This window comes from Oncorhynchus nerka, linkage group LG27, assembly GCF_034236695.1.
Source record: "Oncorhynchus nerka isolate Pitt River linkage group LG27, Oner_Uvic_2.0, whole genome shotgun sequence".
Taxonomy (NCBI): domain Eukaryota; kingdom Metazoa; phylum Chordata; class Actinopteri; order Salmoniformes; family Salmonidae; genus Oncorhynchus; species Oncorhynchus nerka.
The window spans coordinates 100,586,047-100,611,461 of record NC_088422.1 but is presented as its reverse complement, the minus strand read 5'-3'; the positions used below and the strand labels follow the sequence as shown (position 1 = coordinate 100,611,461).

General features: G+C 41.6%; 1 protein-coding gene across 1 annotated transcript; it reads right to left on the bottom strand.

Moving 5' to 3' along the window:
- Positions 1-4,077: 4,077 nt before the first annotated feature.
- Positions 4,078-25,084, bottom strand: LOC115120358 (troponin I, fast skeletal muscle-like). The gene is made up of 7 exons (XM_065012473.1): positions 24,913-25,084; positions 13,268-13,301; positions 13,075-13,111; positions 12,348-12,476; positions 11,932-12,021; positions 6,147-6,323; positions 4,078-5,835 (listed from the first exon to the last, which is right to left on the bottom strand). Exons 2-7 carry the CDS (start codon positions 13,273-13,275, stop codon positions 5,752-5,754), a joined length of 525 nt encoding a protein of 174 aa, XP_064868545.1. The 5' UTR covers positions 13,276-13,301; positions 24,913-25,084; the 3' UTR covers positions 4,078-5,751.
- Between the last annotated feature and the right edge of the window lie 331 nt (positions 25,085-25,415).

Below are 25,415 nucleotides of genomic sequence, written 5' to 3'. Positions count from 1 at the left end.
ATAACTGACATATATAGGCTGACATAACTGATATATATAGGCAAATATAACTGACATATATAAGCTGATCTGACTGATATATATAGGCAAATATAACTGACATATATAGGCTGATCTGACTGACATATATAGGCTGATCTGACTGACATATATAGGCTGATATAACTGACATATATAGGCTGACATAACTGACATATATAGGCTGACAACTGACATATATACGCTGATCTGACTGACATATATTGGCTGACATAATTGACATATATAGGCTGACATAACTGACATATATAGGCTGATATAACTGACATATATAGGCTGATATAACTGACATATATAGGCTGATATAACTGACATATATAGGCTGATCTGACTGACATATATATCTGACTGGCTGATATAACTGACATATATAGGCTGATATAACTGACATTTATAGGCTGATCTGACTGACATATATAGGCTGATATAACTGACATATATAGGCTGATCTGACTGACATATATAGGCTGAGATAACTGACATATATAGGCTGATCTGACTGACATATAGGCTGATATAACTGACATATATAGGCTGATCTGACTGACATATATAGGCTGATATAACTGACATATATAGGCTGATCTGACTGACATATATAGGCTGATATAACTGACATATATAGGCTGATCTGACTGACATATATAGGCTGATCTGACTGACATATATAGGCTGATATAACTGACATATATAGGCTGATCTGACTGACATATATAGGCTGACATAACTGACATATATAGGCTGATATAACTGACATATATAGGCTGATCTGACTGACATATATAGGCTGACATAACTGACATATATAGGCTGATCTGACTGACATATATAGGCTGACATAACTGACATATATAGGCTGATCTGACTGACATATATAGGCTGATCTGACTGACATATATAGGCTGATCTGACTGACATATATAGGCTGACAACTAACATATATAGGCTGATCTGACTGACATATATAGGCTGATCTGACTGACATATATAGGCTGATATAACTGACATATATAGGCTGATCTGACTGACATATATAGGCTGATCTGACTGACATATACAGGCTGATCTGACTGACATATATAGGCTGATCTGACTGACATATATAGGCTGACATAACTGACATATATATTGGCTGATATAACTGACATATATAGGCTGATCTGACTGACATATATAGGCTGACATAACTGACATATATAGGCTGACGTAACTGAAATATATAGGAAAATATAACTGACATATATAGGCTGATATAACTGACATATATAGGCTGATATAACTGACATATATAGGCTGACATAACTGATATATATAGGCAAATATAACTGACATATATAAGCTGATCTGACTGATATATATAGGCAAATATATAGGCTGATCTGACATATATAGGCTGATCTGACTGACATATATAGGCTGATCTGACTGACATATATACGCTGATCTGCTGATATATTGGCTGACATAATTGACATATATAGGCTGACATAACTGACATATATAGCTGATATAACTGACATATATAGGCTGATATAACTGACATATATAGGCTGCTGATCTGACTGACATATATTGGCTGACATAATTGACATATATAGGCTGACATAACTGACATATATAGGCTGATATAACTGACATATATAGGCTGATATAACTGACATATATAGGCTGATATAACTGACATATATAGGCTGATCTGACTGACATATATATATTGGCTGATATAACTGACATATATAGGCTGCTGAGGCTGACATAACTGACATATAACTGACATATATAGGAAAATATAACTGCTGATATAATTTATAGGCTGATCTGACTGACATATATAGGGCTGATATAACTGATATAACTGACATATATACGCTGATCTGACTGACATATATTGGCTGACATAATTGACATATATAGGCTGACATAACTGACATATATAGGCTGATATAACTGACATATATAGGCTGATATAACTGACATATATAGGCTGATATAACTGACATATATAGGCTGATCTGACTGACATATATAGGCTGATATAACTGACATATATAGGCTGATATAACTGACATTTATAGGCTGATCTGACTGACATATATAGGCTGATATAACTGACATATATAGGCTGATCTGACTGACATATATAGGCTGATATAACTGACATATATAGGCTGATCTGACTGACATATAGGCTGATATAACTGACATATATAGGCTGATCTGACTGACATATATAGGCTGATATAGGCTGATATAACTGACATATATAGGCTGATCTGACTGACATATATAGGCTGATATAACTGACATATATAGGCTGATCTGACTGACATATATAGGCTGATCTGACTGACATATATAGGCTGATCTGACTGACATATATAGGCTGATATAACTGACATATATAGGCTGATCTGACTGACATATATAGGCTGACATAACTGACCTAAATCAGTTTGCGTATGCTGATATTAACTATGGGTAGTAGGAAGTTACAGCATCATTTTTAGTCACAATAAATGTGATGTCACCACACTACACACACACCCACCTCTACTCTACTCTCCTCCCTTCTTCTCTTCCTGTTCTCCTCCCTTCTTCTCTCCCTGTTCTCCTCCCTCCTTCTCTCCTAGTTCTCCTCCCTCCTCTCCTAGTTCTCCTCCCTCCTCTCCTAGTTCTCCTCCCTCCTCTCCTAGTTTACATTTAAGTCATTTAGCAGACGCTCTTATCCAGAGCGACTTACAAATTGGTGCGTTCACCTTAAGACATCCAGTGGAACAGCCACTTTACAATAGTGCATCTAAATCTTTTAAGGGGGGTGAGAAGGATTACTTTATCCTATCCTAGGTATTCCTGAAAGAGGTGGGGTTTCAGGTGTCTCCGGAAGGTGGTGATTGACTCCGCTGTCCTGGCGTCGTGAGGGAGTTTGTTCCACCATTGGGGGGCCAGAGCAGCGAACAGTTTTGACTGGGCTGCGCGGGAACTGTACTTCTTCAGTGGTAGGGAGGCGAGCAGGCCAGAGGTGGATGAACGCAGTGCCCTTGTTTGGGTGTAGGGCCTGATCAGAGCCTGGAGGTACTGAGGTGCCGTTCCCCTCACAGCTCCGCAGGCAAGCACCATGGTCTTGTAGCGGATGCGAGCTTCAACTGGAAGCCAGTGGAGAGAGCGGAGGAGCGGGGTGACGTGAGAGAACTTGGGAAGGTTGAACACCAGACGGGCTGCGGCGTTCTGGATGAGTTGTAGGGGTTTAATGGCACAGGCAGGGAGCCCAGCCAACAGCGAGTTGCAGTAATCCAGACGGGAGATGACAAGTGCCTGGATTAGGACCTGCGCTGCTTCCTGTGTGAGGCAGGGTCGTACTCTGCGGATGTTGTAGAGCATGAACCTACAAGAACGGGCCACCGCCTTGATGTTAGTTGAGAACGACAGGGTGTTGTCCAGGATCACGCCAAGGTTCTTAGCGCTCTGGGAGGAGGACACAATGGAGTTGTCAACCGTGATGGCGAGATCATGGAACGGGCAGTCCTTCCCCGGGAGGAAGAGCAGCTCCGTCTTGCCGAGGTTCAGCTTGAGGTGGTGATCCGTCATCCACACTGATATGTCTGCCAGACATGCAGAGATGCGATTCGCCACCTGGTCATCAGAAGGGGGAAAGGAGAAGATTAATTGTGTGTCGTCTGCATAGCAATGATAGGAGAGACTATGTGAGGTTATGACAGAGCCAAGTGACTTGGTGTATAGCGAGAATAGGAGAGGGCCTAGAACAGAGCCCTGGGGGACGCCAGTGGTGAGAGCGCGTGGTTCTAGTTCTCCTCCCTCCTCTCCTAGTCCTCCTCCCTCCCTCTCCTAGTTCTCCTCCCTCCTCTCCTAGTTCTCCTCCCTCCTCTCCTAGTTCTCCTCCCTCCTCTCCTAGTTCCTAATTCCATAATGTGGTTCGGGATTATGTCCACCTCATTCCTGATAGAAAGATTCCCTTTGATGGTATAACAGCTGTGGGAAATTCAATTATCTCTTGTAGCAGAAAGCCATACACAAAATATATATTTTTTTTTTTCAGCAAATCATTTATTTTCAGAAATTGAATTGGAACAAAATTACTTAACAGAACTACAGATTGATTTGATTACACACATTAACACCTGTCACAACAGTCCCAGGGAGATGGAACTACCTCTTAGATATCATAACAATTCATTAACACCGGTCACAGCAGTCCCAGGGAGATGGAACTACCTCTTAGATATCATAACAATTCATTAACACCTGTCACAGCAGTCCTAGAGAGATGGAACTACCTCTTAGATATCATAACAATTCATTAACACCGGTCACAGCAGTCCTAGAGAGATGGAACTACCTCTTAGATATCATAACAATTCATTAACACCGGTCACAGCAGTCCTAGAGAGATGGAACTACCTCTTAGATATCATAACAATTCATTAACACCTGTCACAACAGTCCTAGAGAGATGGAACTACCTCTTAGATATCATAACAATTCATTAACATCTGCCACAACAGTCCTAGAGAGATGGAACTACCTCTTAGATATCATAACAATTCATTAACACCTGTCACAGCAGTCCTAGAGAGATGGAACTACCTCTTAGATATCATAACAATTCATTAACACCTGTCACAACAGTCCTAGAGAGATGGAACTACCTCTTAGATATCATAACAATTCATTAACACCTGTCACAACAGTCCTAGAGAGATGGAACTACCTCTTAGATATCATAACAATTCATTAACACCTGTCACAACAGTCCTAGAGAGATGGAACTACCTCTTAGATATCATAACCATTCATTAACACCTGTCACAGCAGTCCCAGGGAGATGGAACTACCTCTTAGATATCATAACCATTCATTAACATCTGTTTACAACAGTCCTAGAGAGATGGAACTACCTCTTAGATATCATAACCATTCATTAACATCTGTTTACAACAGTCCCAGGGAGATGGAACTACCTCTTAGATATCATAACCATTCATTAACACCTGTCACAGCAGTCCCAGGGAGATGGAACTACCTCTTAGATATCATAACCATTCATTAACATCTGTTTACAACAGTCCCAGGGAGATGGAACTACCTCTTAGATATCATAACAATTCATTAACACCTGTCACAACAGTCCTAGAGAGATGGAACTACCTCTTAGATATCATAACCATTCATTAACATCTGCCACAACAGTCCTAGAGAGATGGAACTACCTCTTAGATATCATAACCATTCATTAACATCTGTTTACAACAGTCCTAGAGAGATGGAACTACCTCTTAGATATCATAACCATTCATTAACACCTGCCACAACAGTCCTAGAGAGATGGAACTACCTCTTAGATATCATAACAATTCATTAACACCTGCCACAACAGTCCTAGAGAGATGGAACTACCTCTTAGATATCATAACCATTCATTAACATCTGTTCACAACAGTCCTAGAGAGATGGAACTACCTCTTAGATATCATAACCATTCATTAACATCTGTTCACAACAGTCCTAGAGAGATGGAACTACCTCTTAGATATCATAACCATTCATTAACATCTGTTTACAACAGTCCTAGAGAGATGGAACTACCTCTTAGATTAATTTAGCCAGAGACGAAAAACAAACAAACTGTCTGGAACTCCAGGAACATCTACTCCTTATGAGTCTCAAACTACTTCCTGTCTGGAACTCCAGGAACATCTACTCCTTCGTAGTCTCAAACATCTTCTTTCTGTCTGATTTGTCTTCGATGTTCTTACGCCAGTCACCCACAGATTCTTTGTCCTGAGGTGGGAAGAGAAGCAGATCAAATATATTAGTCTACATTGTGTTGTGTTGGATCCATGTATGTTTGTTTCTATGTGCATTTGAGTAATACAACAATTAATCCCAAATTAAAAAAACAACGACTCAGAATCATCCACATTAGAGTGACCTCTTTATCATTACTATAGCAGTAGTTTCACTTGTTAATGTATCAGATTACACTCACATTATTTGTAATATACCGTTTGGTGTCAGCAGTGGGATCCTCTTGAACTCTCATACAACGAACTCAACTGATATTAAGTTATAGTATTTGGAAGCAAATCTACCTCTTCCTTGACCTCCTTCTTGACTTGTTTCAGGTTGGCCCTCAGATCCATGGACACCTTGTGTTTGGAGCCCAGCAGAGCCTGGAGCATAGCATCAGCAGACATGCGGACTTTCTTCAGGACGGGCTTCTTGAACTTGCCCTTGAGGTCCTGTACTTTAATCTGCAGATCCTCAATCTGAACCGAGAGAGAGAGAGAGAGAGAGAGAGAACCGAGAGAGAGAACCGAGAGAGAGAACCGAGAGAGAACCGAGAGAGAACCGAGAGAGAGAACCGAGAGAGAACCGAGAGAGAGAGAGAGAGACTAAACAAACTACACGCACACCACATATCAGATATAACCCCACCTCTTTATCATTACAGTATATCAGATATAACCTCACCTCTTTACCATTACAGTATATCAGATATAACCCCACCTCTTTATCATTACAGATCAGATATAACCCCACCTCTTTATCATTACAGTATATCAGATATAACCCCACCTCTTTACCATTACAGTATATCAGATATAACCTCACCTCTTTACCATTACAGTATATCAGATATAACCCCACCTCTTTATCATTACAGTATATCAGATATAACCTCACCTCTTTACCATTACAGTATATCAGATATAACCCCACCTCTTTATCATTACAGATCAGATATAACCCCACCTCTTTATCATTACAGATCAGATATAACCCCACCTCTTTACCATTACTCAGATTACCTCTTTCATTACAGATCAGATATAACCCCACCTCTTTATCATTACAGATCAGATATAACCCCACCTCTTTATCATTACAGTATATCAGATATACCTCTTTACCATTACAGTATATCAGATATAACCCCACCTCTTTATCATTCAGTATATCAGATATAACCCCACCTCTTTATCATTACAGATCAGATATAACCCCACCTCTTTATCATTACAGTATATCAGATATAATCATTACAGATCAGATATAACCCCACCTCTTTATCATTACAGTATATCAGATATAACCCCACCTCTTTATCATTACAGTATATCAGATATAACCCCACCTCTTTATCATTACAGTATATCAGATATAACCCCACCTCTTTACCATTACAGATCAGATATAACCCCACCTCTTTATCATTACAGATCAGATATAACCCCACCTCTTTACCATTACAGATCAGATATAACCCCACCTCTTTATCATTACAGTATATCAGATATAACCCCACCTCTTTATCATTACAGTATATCAGATATAACCCACCTCTTTATCATTACAGATCAGATATAACCCCACCTCTTTATCATTACAGTATATCAGATATAACCCCACCTCTTTACCATTCAGTATATCAGATTAACCCCACCTCTTTATCATTACAGTATATCAGATATAACCCCACCTCTTTATCATTATCAGATATACCTCTTTATCAGTATATCAGATATAACCCCACCTCTTTATCATTACAGTATATCAGATATAACCCCACCTCTTTTTATCAGATATAACCCCACCTCTTTATCATTACAGTATATCAGATATAACCCCACCTCTTTATCATTATCAGATATAACCCCACCTCTTTATCAGATATAACCCCACCTCTTTATCATTACAGTATATCAGATATAACCCCACCTCTTTATCATTACAGTATATCAGATATAACCCCACCTCTTTATCATTACAGATCAGATATAACCCCACCTCTTTTTATCATTACAGATATAACCCCACCTCTTTATCATACAGATCAGATATAACCTCTTTATCATTACAGATCAGATATAACCTCTTTATCATTACAGTATATCAGATATAACCCCACCTCTTTATCATTACAGTATATCAGATATAACCCCACCTCTTTATCATTACAGTATATCAGATATAACCCCACCTCTTTATCATTACAGTATATCAGATATAACCCCACCTCTTTATCATTACAGATCAGATATAACCCCACCTCTTTATCATTACAGTATATCAGATATAACCCCACCTCTTTATCATTACAGATCAGATATAACCCCACCTCTTTATCATTACAGTATATCAGATATAACCCCACCTCTTTATCATTACAGTATATCAGATATAACCCCACCTCTTTACCATTACAGATCAGATATAACCCCACCTCTTTACCATTACAGATCAGATATAACCCCACCTCTTTATCATTACAGTATATCAGATATAACCCCACCTCTTTACCATTACAGATCAGATATAACCCCACCTCTTTATCATTACAGTATATCAGATATAACCCCACCTCTTTATCATTACAGTATATCAGATATAACCCCACCTCTTTATCATTACAGATCAGATATAACCCCACCTCTTTATCAATACAGTATATCAGATATAACCCCACCTCTTTATCATTACAGTATATCAGATATAACCCCACCTCTTTATCATTACAGTATATCAGATATAACCCCACCTCTTTATCATTACAGATCAGATATAACCCCACCTCTTTACCATTACAGATCAGATATAACCCCACCTCTTTATCAATACAGTATATCAGATATAACCACCTCTTTATCAATACAGTATATCAGATATAACCCCACCTCTTTACCATTACAGATCAGATATAACCCCACCTCTTTATCATTACAGATCAGATATAACCCCACCTCTTTATCATTACAGATCAGATATAACCCCATCTCTTTATCATTACAGATCAGATATAACCCCACCTCTTTATCATTACAGTATATCAGATATAACCCCACCTCTTTATCAATACAGTATATCAGATATAACCCCACCTCTTTATCATTACAGATCAGATATAACCCCACCTCTTTATCATTACAGTATATCAGATATAACCCCACCTCTTTACCATTACAGTATATCAGATATAACCCCACCTCTTTATCATTACAGATCAGATATAACCCCACCTCTTTATCATTACAGTATATCAGATATAACCCCACCTCTTTACCATTACAGTATATCAGATATAACCCCACCTCTTTATCATTACAGTATATCAGATATAACCCCACCTCTTTATCAATACAGTATATCAGATATAACCCCACCTCTTTATCATTACAGTATATCAGATATAACCCCACCTCTTTACCATTACAGATCAGATATAACCCCACCTCTTCATCATTACAGATCAGATATAACCCCACCTCTTTACCATTACAGTATATCAGATATAACCCCACCTCTTTATCAATACAGTATATCAGATATAACCCCACCTCTTTATCAATACAGTATATCAGATATAACCCCACCTCTTTATCATTACAGTATATCAGATATAACCCCACCTCTTTATCATTACAGTATATCAGATATAACCCCACCTCTTTATCATTACAGATCAGATATAACCCCACCTCTTTATCATTACAGTATATCAGATATAACCCCACCTCTTTACCATTACAGTATATCAGATATAATCCCACCTCTTTATCATTACAGTATATCAGATATAACCCCACCTCTTTACCATTACAGATCAGATATAACCCCACCTCTTTATCATTACAGTATATCAGATATAACCCCACCTCTTTATCATTACAGATCAGATATAACCCCACCTCTTTACCATTACAGATCAGATATAACCCCACCTCTTTACCATTACAGTATATCAGATATAACCCCACCTCTTTATCATTACAGTATATCAGATATAACCCCACCTCTTTATCATTACAGATCAGATATAACCCCACCTCTTTATCATTACAGTATATCAGATATATCCCCACCTCTTTATCATTACAGATCAGATATAACCCCACCTCTTTATCATTACAGTATATCAGATATAACCCCACCTCTTTATCATTACAGTATATCAGATATAACCCCACCTCTTTACCATTACAGTATATCAGATATAACCCCACCTCTTTATCATTACAGTATATCAGATATAACCCCACCTCTTTATCATTACAGATCAGATATAACCCCACCTCTTTATCATTACAGTATATCAGATATAACCCCACCTCTTTATCATTACAGTATATCAGATATAACCCCACCTCTTTATCATTACAGTATATCAGATATAACCCCACCTCTTTATCATTACAGATCAGATATAACCCCACCTCTTTATCATTACAGTATATCAGATATAACCCCACCTCTTTATCATTACAGTATATCAGATATAACCCCACCTCTTTATCATTACAGATCAGATATAACCCCACCTCTTTATCATTACAGTATATCAGATATAACCCCACCTCTTTATCATTACAGTATATCAGATATAACCCCACCTCTTTATCATTACAGTATATCAGATATAACCCCACCTCTTTACCATTACAGTATATCAGATATAACCCCACCTCTTTATCATTACAGTATATCAGATATAACCCCACCTCTTTACCATTACAGTATATCAGATATAACCCCACCTCTTTACCATTACAGTATATCAGATATAACCCCACCTCTTTACCATTACAGTATATCAGATATAACCCCACCTCTTTATCATTACAGTATATCAGATATAACCCCACCTCTTTATCATTACAGTATATCAGATATAACCCCACCTCTTTATCATTACAGATCAGATATAACCCCACCTCTTTACCATTACAGTATATCAGATATAACCCCACCTCTTTACCATTACAGTATATCAGATATAACCCCACCTCTTTATCATTACAGATCAGATATAACCCCACCTCTTTATCATTACAGATCAGATATAACCCCACCTCTTTACCATTACAGATCAGATATAACCCCACCTCTTTATCATTACAGATCAGATATAACCCCACCTCTTTATCATTACAGATCAGATATAACCCCACCTCTTTATCATTACAGATCAGATATAACCCCACCTCTTTACCATTACAGTATATCAGATATAACCCCACCTCTTTATCATTACAGATCAGATATAACCCCACCTCTTTATCATTACAGATCAGATATAACCCCACCTCTTTATCAATACAGTATATCAGATATAACCCCACCTCTTTACCATTACAGTATATCAGATATAACCCCACCTCTTTATCATTACAGATCAGATATAACCCCACCTCTTTATCATTACAGATCAGATATAACCCCACCTCTTTATCATTACAGTATATCAGATATAACCCCACCTCTTTATCATTACAGTATATCAGATATAACCCCACCTCTTTATCATTACAGATCAGATATCACCTCTTTACCATTACAGTATATCAGATATAACCCCACCTCTTTATCATTACAGTATATCAGATATAACCCCACCTCTTTATCATTACAGTATATCAGATATAACCCCACCTCTTTATCATTACAGATCAGATATAACCCCACCTCTTTACCATTACAGATCAGATATAACCCCACCTCTTTATCAATACAGTATATCAGATATAACCCCACCTCTTTATCATTACAGTATATCAGATATAACCCCACCTCTTTATCATTACAGATCAGATATAACCCCACCTCTTTATCATTACAGTATATCAGATATAACCCCACCTCTTTATCATTACAGATCAGATATAACCCCACCTCTTTATCATTACAGTATATCAGATATAACCCCACCTCTTTATCATTACAGATCAGATATAACCCCACCTCTTTATCATTACAGTATATCAGATATAACCCCACCTCTTTATCATTACAGATCAGATATAACCCCACCTCTTTATCATTACAGTATATCAGATATAACCCCACCTCTTTACCATTACAGATCAGATATAACCCCACCTCTTTGTCACTTTTGCCAACTTTGCTGCCCAGGTCGTATCTCTCCTCATCTATCACATCAATCTTCTGGTGCATCTTCTTACACAGGTCCTGTTCAGAGACAATCACAGTGACTCTGAGACAGACAGAGACAGACAGCCAATGTGTTACATTACAAACGTTGTTGTTAAATGGGATATTACTAGTGTAAAATGCAATCCAATTGTACTGTTATATTGTGAAAGGAAACGATAACAACTACAACTGGCATTAACACAGACAATTCTGATGTTTTTTTTTCTACTAATAGGTCTATTGACCAATCACATCAGGTCTTTTCATATCAAATATTTTTCAGAGCTGATTGGTCAACAGAACAATTAGTGAATAAAATGATGAGAATTGGGCTGCCTGTCTCAACGCAGCCTATGTGATACCTGGAGTTCTGCAATGGATCCTGTGAGCTGCAGAGGAGTGATATTTTCACTCATGTACTGCTTCCTGTCCTCTAAAGACTGGGCTTCCTCTTCCGCTATCAGTTCCTGGGCGATCTGGAGCATCAGGCTCTGGGGGACAGCAACAACACAGCAACCTTCTTTTTTTTTTTTACGTACTTGAAAGATGAATTATCTGAAGCATTTTACAGACATTTACATGACATTTATATTTCAATTGGAGTGTTGATCTAGTTACGGTAGAAGGGTTGAATCCTAAGAAACCTGCCTACACATAGCTGGAAGTACCATACCAACATGGTTACTGTGGTAGGTCAAAGCTGTGGGCTGGAAAACCTTGGTAGAGCATGGGTGGAATAGGCATTGCGGTGCTCATGTGAATCACTGTTTTTCAGTTTCAGACCAATGCTTATTCTCACTTAAAATGTAGTTTTTTTTTTTTTTTTTTAAATAGTCAAGTCTTACTAAGGGAAAGGCCTCAAAGCAGTGATTGTCTTTTATATTTTTGATTTGTTAATATAACATTTGTTATCAAAAAGTGGTTGGATTGTTTGTAAAAAATCGTACAAATCACAAGTGGTATTTTTGTCATAATGTTTAAGAGGTAAGAGATCTCTCTAAGCTGTTTATATAAGATCTCTGTTGAGTCACTAACTGGATAGAATCTTAGAGAGGTCATGAAGAAGTCATGGAAGTTGCCATTGGTTACCTTCAGATGATGCTTGCGGCTCGATGACATCTTTTTCCTGTCAGAAAGAGTGAGTACAATACATGTCATTCTCTTGTTGTTCAGGAACAGGTATGACCATTTTGTTCCATTTTGTAAAATAAATACAATTCTGGATATATGCAAAAAATATTCTGTAAACTTTTTCCTAATGTTGAAATCCACTTTTACTCACTCAGACATGATGTCTGTTTGGTCTTTTCACCGTTCTGAGGAAGAAGTAAAAACACTACAGTTAAATTATCTTCTGCTGGTTTTTAACAATGAATTCCATCCAATGAAAAACGACACAAAGTTGTACGGCAGCCATGACACACATAAGCCAGTTCCAAGAAAGATCCCCTGTCACGTTCCTTGTTCCTTTACTTAACAACCAAATCAGCAAATCAAATGTATTTATAAAACCCTTCGTACATCAGCTGATATCTCAAAGTGCTGTACAGAAACCCAGCCTAAAAGCCCAAACAGCAAGCAATGCAGGTGTAGAAGCACGATGGCTAGGAAAAACTCCCTAGAAAGGCCAAAACCTAGGAAGAAACCTAGAGAGGAACCAGGCTATGTGGGGTGGCCAGTCCTCTTCTGGCTGTGCCGGGTGGAGATTATAAACCTAGAGAGGAACCAGGCTATGTGGGGTGGCCAGTCCTCTTCTGGCTGTGCCGGGTGGAGATTATAAACCTAGAGAGGAACCAGGCTATGTGGGGTGGCCAGTCCTCTTCTGGCTGTGCCGGGTGGAGATTATAAACCTAGAGAGGAACCAGGCTATGTGAGGTGGCCAGTCCTCTTCTGGCTGTGCCGGGTGGAGATTATAAACCTAGAGAGGAACCAGGCTATGTGGGGTGGCCAGTCCTCTTCTGGCTGTGCCGGGTGGAGATTATAAACCTAGAGAGGAACCAGGCTGTGGGGTGGCCAGTCCTCTTCTGGCTGTGCCGGGTGGAGATTATAAACCTAGAGAGGAACCAGGCTGTGGGGTGGCCAGTCCTCTTCTGGCTGTGCCGGGTGGAGATTATAAACCTAGAGAGGAACCAGGCTATGTGGAGTGGCCAGTCCTCTTCTGGCTGTGCCGGGTGGAGATTATAAACCTAGAGAGGAACCAGGCTGTGGGGTGGCCAGTCCTCTTCTGGCTGTGCCGGGTGGAGATTATAAACCTAGAGAGGAACCAGGCTATGTGGGGTGGCCAGTCATCTTCTGGCTGTGCCGGGTGGAGATTAGAAACATAGAGAGGAACCAGGCTGTGGGGTGGCCAGTCCTCTTCTGGCTGTGCCGGGTGGAGATTATAAACCTAGAGAGGAACCAGGCTGTGGGGTGGCCAGTCCTCTTCTGGCTGTGCCGGGTGGAGATTATAAACCTAGAGAGGAACCAGGCTATGTGGGGTGGCCAGTCCTCTTCTGGCTGTGCCAGGTGGAGATTATAAACCTAGAGAGGAACCAGGCTATGTGGGGTGGCCAGTCCTCTTCTGGCTGTGCCGGGTGGAGATTATAAACCTAGAGAGGAACCAGGCTATGTGGGGTGGCCAGTCCTCTTCTGGCTGTGCCGGGTGGAGATTATAAACCTAGAGAGGAACCAGGCTATGTGGGGTGGCCAGTCCTCTTCTGGCTGTGCCGGGTGGAGATTATAAACCTAGAGAGGAACCAGGCTGTGGGGTGGCCAGTCCTCTTCTGGCTGTGCCGGGTGGAGATTATAAACCTAGAGAGGAACCAGGCTATGTGGGGTGGCCAGTCCTCTTCTGGCTGTGCCGGGTGGAGATTATAAACCTAGAGAGGAACCAGGCTGTGGGGTGGCCAGTCCTCTTCTGGCTGTGCCGGGTGGAGATTATAAACCTAGAGAGGAACCAGGCTATGTGGGGTGGCCAGTCCTCTTCTGGCTGTGCCGGGTGGAGATTATAAACCTAGAGAGGAACCAGGCTGTGGGGTGGCCAGTCCTCTTCTTGCTGTGCCGGGTGGAGATTATAAACCTAGAGAGGAACCAGGCTGTGGGGTGGCCAGTCCTCTTCTGGCTGTGCCAGGTGGAGATTATAAACCTAGAGAGGAACCAGGCTGTGGGGTGGCCAGTCCTCTTCTGGCTGTGCCGGGTGGAGATTATAAACCTAGAGAGGAAGCAGGCTGTGGGGTGGCCAGTCCTCTTCTGGCTGTGCCGGGTGGAGATTAGAAACCTAGAGAGGAACCAGGATGTGGGGGGTGGCCAGTCCTCTTCTGGCTGTGCCAGGTGGAGAGGAACCAGGATGTGGGGTGGCCAGTCCTCTTCTGGCTGTGCCAGGTGGAGAGGAACCAGGATGTGGGGGGTGGCCAGTCCTCTTCTGGCTGTGCCAGGTGGAGAGGAACCAGGATGTGGGGGGGGTGGCCAGTCCTAGTCTCAAATGATCATAATCCAACTTTCTCCTCCAAACGCCAGATTGGTGGATCGGATTACTATCGCTGCGTTTACACATGCAGCCCAATTCTGATCCTTTCCCCCCCACTTATTGATCTTTTGACCAATCAGATCAACTCTTTAAACCAATCAGATCAACTCTTTAGCCAATAGTTAGGCAAAAGCTCAGAATTGTTCTGCCTGTGTAAAGGCAGCCGTTGTGGCTGTTGTCTAATCCCCTCACTCCCCATGGTGGTGTGTTTAAAACACTACACCAGTCCACAGTTGTGTGCATACTGCCACCTGGTGAGAAGTTTGTGAAAAGTCAACAAATCCAAGAAGTTGCCTTTTTGCCTCCCATATGGCACTCTATTCCCTATATAGCGCACTACTTTTACCAGAGTCCAATGGCACCCTATTCCCTATATAGCGCACTACTTTTGACCAGGGCCTGTGCACTATATAGGGAATAGGCTTCCATTTGGGATGCAGACCCTGGAGCCTTCTAGAAGAGATTTCTGTCAGGTGTCAGATCTCAATGACACAATAAGAGCGAGTACTAAAAACAGCCTCCATAAAATCTATCAACAGCCAACTATTAAAGACATGACTGCTTGTGGTGAATCTACTGAGTCACTAGACTACATTAGATTCAGTTCTAGATGATCAATCAACCCAACAAGCAAAACAGCTTTTACAAATGACTTTATTTAACTAGGCAAGTCAGTTAAGAACAAATTCTTATTTTCAATGACGGCCTAGGAACAGTGGGTTAACTGCCTGTTCAGGGGCAGAACAATAGATTTGTACCTTGTCAGCTCGGGGATTTGAACTTGCAACCTTTCGGTTACTAACCACTAGGCTACCCTGCCGCCCCAACTAAAGCTAGTCTCTACAACATGAGAGCCTGGTTCAAAGTGTGTTTCCACCATGCAGTAACATGACTCAACTGAGCACAACGTGATGATCAGAGGCAATATAGCATGTAGACATTCTTCTCTTGGTCAGGGTGCATCCTTCCCTTGGTCAGGGAGCATTTTTCCCTTGGTCCGGGAGCATTCTTCCCTTGGTCTGGGAGCATTCTTCCCTTGGTCAGGGAGCATTCTTCCCTTGGTCAGGGAGCATTCTTCCCTTGGTCCGGGAGCATTCTTCCCTTGATCAGGGAGCATTCTTCCCTTGGTCAGGGAGCATCCTTCCCTTGGTCAGGGATCATACTAGGAAATCTTTCTATTAGTAGGCTACTAAGGTAAGCATGCCTTGGTATCATACACATACAATAAGTCTATTTATTTTTTATTTTATTTAACTAGGCAAGTCAGTTAAGAACAAGTTCTTATTTACAATGACGGCCTGCCCCGGTCAAACCCGGACAGCGCTGGGCCCATTGTGTGGCGCCCTACGGGATGGTTCTGACTTAGAATATGTGGACAACTATAAATACCTACGTGTCTGGCAAGACTGTAAACTCTTCCAGACTCACATTAAGCATCTCCAATCCAAAGTTCAATTTAGTATCGGCTTCCTATTTCGCAACAAAGCCTCCTTCACTCATGCTGCCAAACATACCCTCGTAAAACTGACCATCCTACCGATCCTCAACGACATCATTTACAAAATAGCCTCTAACACTCTACTCAGCAAATTGGATGCAGTCTATCACATACTACTACCCACACTGCGACCTGTATGCTCTCGTTGGCTGGTCCTTGCTACATATTCATCGCCAAACCCGCTGGATCCAGATCATCTATAAGTCTTTGTTAGGTATAGCTTATCTCAGCTCATTGGTCACCATAGCAACACCCACCCGTAGCACGCACTCCAGCAGGTATATTTCACTGGTCATCCACAAAGCCCACACCCTCTTTGGCCGCCTTTCCTTCCAGTTCTCTGCTGCCAGTGACTGCAACAAATTGCAAAAATCACTTAAGTTGGAGACTTATATCTCCCTAACTAACTTTAAACGTCAGCTGTCAGAGCAGCTTACCAATCGCTGCAGCTGTACACAGGCCATCTGTAAATAGCCCATCCAACCAACTACCTACTTCATCCCCATATTTATTTTCTGCTCTTGTTCACACCAGTATGTCTACTTGCACATCCCCATCTGCACATCTATCACTCCAGTGTAATTTGCTAAATTGTAATTACTTCGCCACTATTGGCCTATTTATTGCCTTACCTCCTTACTTAATTTGCTCAAACTGTATATAGATTTTTCTATTGTGTTATTGACTGTACGTTTGTTTATCCCATGTGTAACTCTGTGATTGTTGTTTTTGTCGCACCTGGTTAAATAAAAGTGAAATATATATATATATGTTTTTTAAACTCCCAATCACGGCCGGTAGTGATACAGCCAGGAAGAGTCTATGCCTCCCCCAGGGACCACTATGTTACAAAGTATTCATCATCATCATCATCATCATCAAGTATAACATAAAGCAAAAAGGTTGGACATAAAGTATCCAATGTGTTACGGCACTAAATAAAGTATTTTCTATTGGAATTGTACATTATGTTTTCTATCATTTTTCTGTCAACCGACATACAGTGGACAATACATGAAAACACTGAAAGAGACACGGGAATGAGACTAGCGGCTAAGTTTAGCTATAAGTCTCCTGATTGACATTAAGATCTGATACTGTGTGAGGTATCAGCGGTTCTCACCACGACTTGGCTGTTACAGACAGAAACAAACAACCTTCAGCCAGGACACGGTCCCAAGTGCCTAAAATTTTTCCTAAAGGTCTTCAACTTCAAAGAGGAAATTAATGTTCCTATTCACTGTACTGCTTGGATTATTACTGAGTATTACTGACTATTACTGAGTATTACTGACTATCGCTGACTATCACTGACTATTACTGACTATTACTGACTATCGCTGACTATCACTGACTATTACTGACTATTACTGATTATTACTGACTATTACTGATTATTACTGAGCATAATTGAGTATTACTGACTATTACTGAGTATTACCAACAATGACTGACTATTACTGACAATTACTGACTAATACTGACTATTACCGACTATTACCGACTATTACCGACTAATACTGACTATTACCGACTATTACTGACTATTACTGAATATTACTGACTATTACTGACAATTACTGACTATTACCGACTATTACCGACTATTACCGACTATTACCGACTATTACTGACTATTACCGACTATTACCGACTATTACCGACTAATACTGACTATTACCGACTATTACTGACTATTACCGACTATTACTGACTATTACTGACTATTACTGACTAATACTGACTATTACCGACTATTACCGACTATTACTGACTATTACTGAATATTACTGAATATTACCGACTATTACTGACTATTACTGCGTATTACTGACTATTACTGCGTATTACTGAGTATTACTGACTATTACTGCGTATTACTGACTATTACTGAGTATTACTGACTATTACTGACTATTACTGAGTATTACTGACTATTACTGAGTATTACTGACTACTACTGACTATTACTGAGTATTACTGACTATTACTGCGTATTACTGACTATTACTGACTATTACTGCGTATTACTGACTATTACTGAGTATTACTGACTATTACTGAGTATTACTGACTATTACTGAGTATTACTGACTATTACTGAGTATTACTGACTATTACTGACTATTATTGACTATTACCGAGTATTACCGAGTTTTGCAGAGTATTACTCTACAGACCCGACAGGCTGTCACAATAGATATGAATTTTAAAAACCGTATAGTGAAACACCAGCAATATGAAGCCAGAACCACAGATAGCCAACATATGTTAGTGAACCACAGATAGCCTACATATGTTAGTGAACCACAGATAGCCTACATATGTTAGTGAACCACAGAGAGCCTACATATGTTAGTGAACCACAGATAGCCTACATATGTTAGTGAACCACAGATAGCCTACATATGTTAGTGAACCACAGAGAGCCTACATATGTTAGTGAACCACAGATAGCCTACATATGTTAATGAACCACAGATAGCCTACATATGTTAGTGAACCACAGATAGCCTACATATGTTAGTGAACCACAGATAGCCTACATATGTTAGTGAACCACAGATAGCCTACATATGTTAGTGAACCACAGATAACCTACATATGTTAGTGAACCACAGATAGCCTACATATGTTAGTGAACCACAGATAGCCTACATATGTTAGTGAACCACAGATAGCCTACATATGTTAGTGAACCACAGATAGCCTACATATGTTAGTGATCCACAGATAGCCTACATATGTTAAGGAACCACAGATAGCCTACATATGTTAGTGAACCACAGATAGCCTACATATGTTAGTGAACCACAGATAGCCTACATATGTTAGTGAACCACAGATAGCTTACATATGTTAGTGAACCACAGGTAGCCTACATATGTTAGTGAACCACAGATAGCCTACATATGTTAGTGAACCACAGATAACCTACATATGTTAGTGAACCACAGATAGCCTACATATGTTAGTGAACCACAGATAGCCTACATATGTTAGTGAACCACAGATAGCCTACATATGTTAGTGAACCACAGATAGCCTACATATGTTAGTGAACTACAGATAGCCTACATATGTTAGTGAACCACAGGTAGCCTACATATGTTAGTGAACCACAGATAGCCTACATATGTTAGTGAACCACAGATAGCCTACATATGTTAGTGAACCACAGATAGCCTACATATGTTAGTGAACCACAGATAGCCTACATATGTTAGTGAACCACAGATAGCCTACATATGTTAGTGAACCACAGATAGTCTACATATGTTAGTGAACCACAGATATCCTACATATGTTAGTGAACCACAGAGAGCCTACATATGTTAGTGAACCACAGATAGCCTACATATGTTAGTGAACCACAGATAGCCTACATATGTTAGTGAACCACAGGTAGCCTACATATGTTAGTGAACCACAGATAGCCTACATATGTTAGTGAAACACAGGTAGCCTACATATGTTAGTGAACCACAGATAGCCTACATATGTTAGTGAACCACAGATAGCCTACATATGTTAGTGAACCACAGATAGCCTACATATGTTAGTGAACCACAGATAGCCTACATATGTTAGTGAACCACAGATAGCCTACATATGTTAGTGAACCACAGATAGCCTACATATGTTAGTGAACCACAGATAGCCTACATATGTTAGTGAACCACAGAGAGCCTACATATGTTAGTGAACCACAGATAGCCTACATATGTTAGTGAACCACAGATAGCCTACATATGTTAGTGAATCACAGGTAGCCTACATATGTTAGTGAACCACAGATAGCCTACATATGTTAGTGAACCACAGATAGCCTACATATGTTAGTGACCATATGTCTTACAGGGCCCATGTTTAAAACGCACCCCCTGGGGTATAACTTTATAGGCTTGAGTGTTGGTGTTGATGAGGTCTTTGACCCCAGTTGGTGGACGGGGCCAGAGGCAGGTGGGAGGGTAGCATCCTCAGATTGTAAATGAATCATGTCTGCAGGACATCTGGTATCACCTCAGTGAGATAAACCAACCTAAAGGAAAACTATCCCATGAATCTAGTCTGATTCAGGGATAAGCTGTCTGTATCATCTGTCATTAATATGGATCTAGTCTGATTCAGGGATAGGCTGTCTGTCATTAATATGGATCTAGTCTGATTCAGGGATAGGCTGTCTGTATCATCTGTCATTAATATGGATCTAGTCTAATTCAGGGATAGGCTGTCTGTCATTAATATGGATCTAGTCTAATTCAGGGATAGGCTGTCTGTATCATCTGTCATTAATATGGATCTAGTCTAATTCAGGGATAGGCTGCCTGTATCATCTGTCATTAATATGGATCTAGTCTAATTCAGGGATAGGCTGTCTGTATCATCTGTCATTAATATGGATCTAGTCTGATTCAGGGATAGGCTGTCTGTATCATCTGTCATTAATATGGATCTAGTCTGATTCAGGGATAGGCTGTCTGTCATTAATATGGATCTAGTCTGATTCAGGGATAGGCTGTCTGTCATTAATATGGATCTAGTCTGATTCAGGGATAGGCTGTCTGTATCATCTGTCATTAATATGGATCTAGTCTGATTCAGGGATAGGTTGCCTGTATCGTCTGTCATTAATATGGATCTAGTCTGATTCAGGGATAGGCTGTCTGTATCATCTGTCATTAATATGGATCTAGTCTGATTCAGGGATAGGCTGTCTGTCATTAATATGGATCTAGTCTGATTCAGGGATAGGCTGTCTGTCATTAATATGGATCTAGTCTGATTCAGGGATAGGCTGTCTGTATCATCTGTCATTAATATGGATCTAGTCTGATTCAGGGATAGGCTGTCTGTATTGTGTGTCATTAATATGGATCTAGTCTGATTCAGGGATAGGCTGTCTGTATCATCTGTCATTAATATGGATCTAGTCTGATTCAGGGATAGGCTGTCTGTCATTAATGTGGATCTAGTCTGATTCAGGGATAGGCTGTCTGTCATTAATATAGATCTAGTCTGATTCAGGGATAGGCTGTCTGTCATTAATATGGATCTAGTCTGATTCAGGGATAGGCTGTCTGTATCATCTGTCATTAGTACATTGATTTGTCGTTATGATCAGAAAATGTTCTCACTTTGAAATGCTTTTTCCTAATTGACTTTTGACATTTGGGGAATTTGGTTCACTGTTACATCTCAGATATAATTGTAAACACTAAGAGGATATGTAAATGTCTGAGAGGTTCCCATCCATCATTGTCATTATTAATCAAAAAAGCTGGCGTGCCTTTGAAATGCCCATAACCTTTAATAATGCATGGGTCCACATCCTGCTTCACGTATTCAAAGATACACAAGACACTGTGAACTCACAACTTCAGACCCAAACCCAATCAGATACATTATGAGGTAGAGAGTGGAAAATACCTTGATGAAGGAATCGGCTGTAACGTATTTGGTATTTAACAATTAAATGGAGATTTTTCTCATCAAGCGTCCATTGTGCTACTAACAGTAGCTCTAACAGCAACAACTGACAGAAACCCAGGACTCCCATTAGTTCAGGTGACCACGGCTCATCCCTCATGTTATCACCTCATCATGACCAAACCCAGAAACCCAGGACTCCATCAGTTCAGGTGACCACGGCTCAGTCCTCATGTTATCACCTCATCATGACCAAACCCAGGACTCCATCAGTTCAGGTGACCACGGCTCAGTCCTCATGTTATCACCTCATCATGACCAAACCCAGGACTCCATTAGTTCAGGTGACCACGGCTCAGTCCTCATGTTATCACCTCATCATGACCAAACCCAGAAACCCAGGACTCCATCAGTTCAGGTGACCACGGCTCAGTCCTCATGTTATCACCTCATCATGACCAAACCCAGAAACCCAGGACTCCATCAGTTCAGGTGACCACGGCTCAGTCCTCATGTTATCACCTCATCATGACCAAACCCAGAAACCCAGGACTCCATCAGTTCAGGTGACCACGGCTCATTCCTCATGTTATCACCTCATCATGACCAAACCCAGAAACCCAGGACTCCATCAGTTCAGGTGACCACGGCTCATTCCTCATGTTATCACCTCGTCATGACCAAACCCAGAAACCCAGGACTCCATCAGTTCAGGTGACCACGGCTCAGTCCTCATGTTATCACCTCGTCATGATCAAACCCAGAAACCCAGGACTCCCACCAGTTCAGGTGACCACGGCTCAGTCCTCATGTTATCACCTCATCATGACCAAACCCAGGACTCCATCAGTTCAGGTGACCACGGCTCAGTCCTCATGTTATCACCTCATCATGACCAAACCCAGGACTCCATTAGTTCAGGTGACCACGGCTCAGTCCTCATGTTATCACCTCATCATGACCAAACCCAGGACTCCATCAGTTCAGGTGACCACGCCTCAGTCCTCATGTTATCACCTCATCATGACCAAACCCAGAAACCCAGGACTCCATTAGTTCAGGTGACCACGCCTCAGTCCTCATGTTATCACCTCATCATGACCAAACCCAGAAACCCAGGACTCCCATCAGTTCAGGTGACCACGGCTCAGTCCTCATGTTATCACCTCATCATGACCAAACCCACCAAACACAGAAAACAGGTGTTCCAGACCAGAGCAATGCTAGTGTTCCCACTTCCAGTGGTACTATAGCTCAACTAAGACAGGGACACAACCTCATCTCAAACACACACACAGAGAGGGGCTCAGCTATGAGTTAATTAATGATAGACATTTATGATTCACGCGTTCAGCGTACCATAGTTTAACTAGGACAGGGGAAAGACAACACACACACACACACACACACAGAACAGAACAGAACAGAACAGAGATGATCAGACAGACCAGAGAAGATCAGACAGAACAGAGATGATCAGACAGAACAGAGAGGATCAGGCAGACCAGACAGGATTAGACAAAACAGAGATGATCAGACAGGATCAGACAGACCAGAGAGGATCAGACAGAACAGAGAGGATCAGACAGAACAGAGAGGATCAGACAGAACAGAGAGGATCAGACAGAACAGAGAGGATCAGACAGGATCAGACAGAACAGAGAGGATCAGACAGACCAGAGAGGATCAGACAGGATCAGACAGACCAGAGAGGATCAGACAGAACAGAGAGGATCAGACAGGATCAGACAGACCAGAGAGGATCAGACAGAACAGAGAGGATCAGACAGAACAGAGAGGATCAGACAGAACAGAGAGGATCAGACAGGATCAGACAGAACAGAGAGGATCAGACAGAACAGAGAGGATCAGACAGGATCAGGCAGACCAGAGATGATCCGACAGGATCAGACAGAACAGAGAGGATCAGACAGAACAGAGAGGATCAGACAGACCAGACAGGATCAGACAGACCAGAGAGGATCAGACAGGATCAGACAGACCAGAGAGGAACAGACAGGATCAGGCAGACCAGAGAGGATCAGGCAGACCAGAGAGGATCAGACAGAACAGAGAGGATCAGACAGACCAGAGAGGATCAGACAGGATCAGACAGACCAGACAGGATCAGACAGACCAGAGAGGATCAGACAGGATCAGACAGACCAGAGAGGAACAGACAGGATCAGGCAGACCAGAGAGGATCAGGCAGACCAGAGAGGATCAGGCAGACCAGAGAGGATCAGACAGAACAGAGAGGATCAGACAGGATCAGACAGACCAGACAGGATCAGACAGACCAGAGAGGAACAGACAGGATCAGGCAGACCAGAGAGGATCAGGCAGACCAGAGAGGACCAGACAGAACAGAGATGATCAGACAGAACAGAAAGGATCAGACAGACCAGAAAGGATCAGACAGAACAGAGAGGATCAGACAGAACAGAGAGGACCAGACAGAACAGAGATGATCAGACAGAACAGAGAGGCTCACCTATGAGTTAATCCGGCCAACAGGGCAGTAGTGGTACAGAACGTGGGACTGCAGTGGCAGAGAGGAGGGCTGCGGTGGGTGGCTGTAACGCAGCCCTGGACAGACGGTTGTTTTAATGCTGTCCAGTGATGCCTCAGCACTATCCTGCCTAACTCTTTATGGACTTGGAGACCAACCCAGACCAATGGGCCGACACTCTTCTGAAAGTCTATCTCACCCCCCCCCCCCCACCCCCGTGCCCCCACCCTGCCCCTCCACTCCCCAGTGACCCCACACTGCCCATTCCCTCCCCAGTGCCCCAACCCTGCCCCTCCACTCCCTAGTGCCCCCCTCCCCACCCTGCCACCCACCCCCCAGTTCCCCCACCCTGCCACCCACCCCCAGTTCCCCCACCCTGTCACCCACCCCCAGTTCCCCCACCCCCCCACCCCCAGTTCCCCCACCTGCCACCCACCCCCCAGTTCCCCCACCATGCCACCCTCTCCCTCAGGCACAGACTCCTC

Excerpts from the sequence above, each read along its gene's own strand:
- LOC115120358 (XM_065012473.1), bottom strand. Across the intron at positions 12,477-13,074 it reads GCCGCAAGCATCATCTGAAG|AGCCTGATGCTCCAGATCGC; the intron begins GTAACCAATGGC and ends GCTGTCCCCCAG. Across the intron at positions 5,836-6,146 it reads AGAAGGAGGTCAAGGAAGAG|GACAAAGAATCTGTGGGTGA; the intron begins GTAGATTTGCTT and ends TTCCCACCTCAG.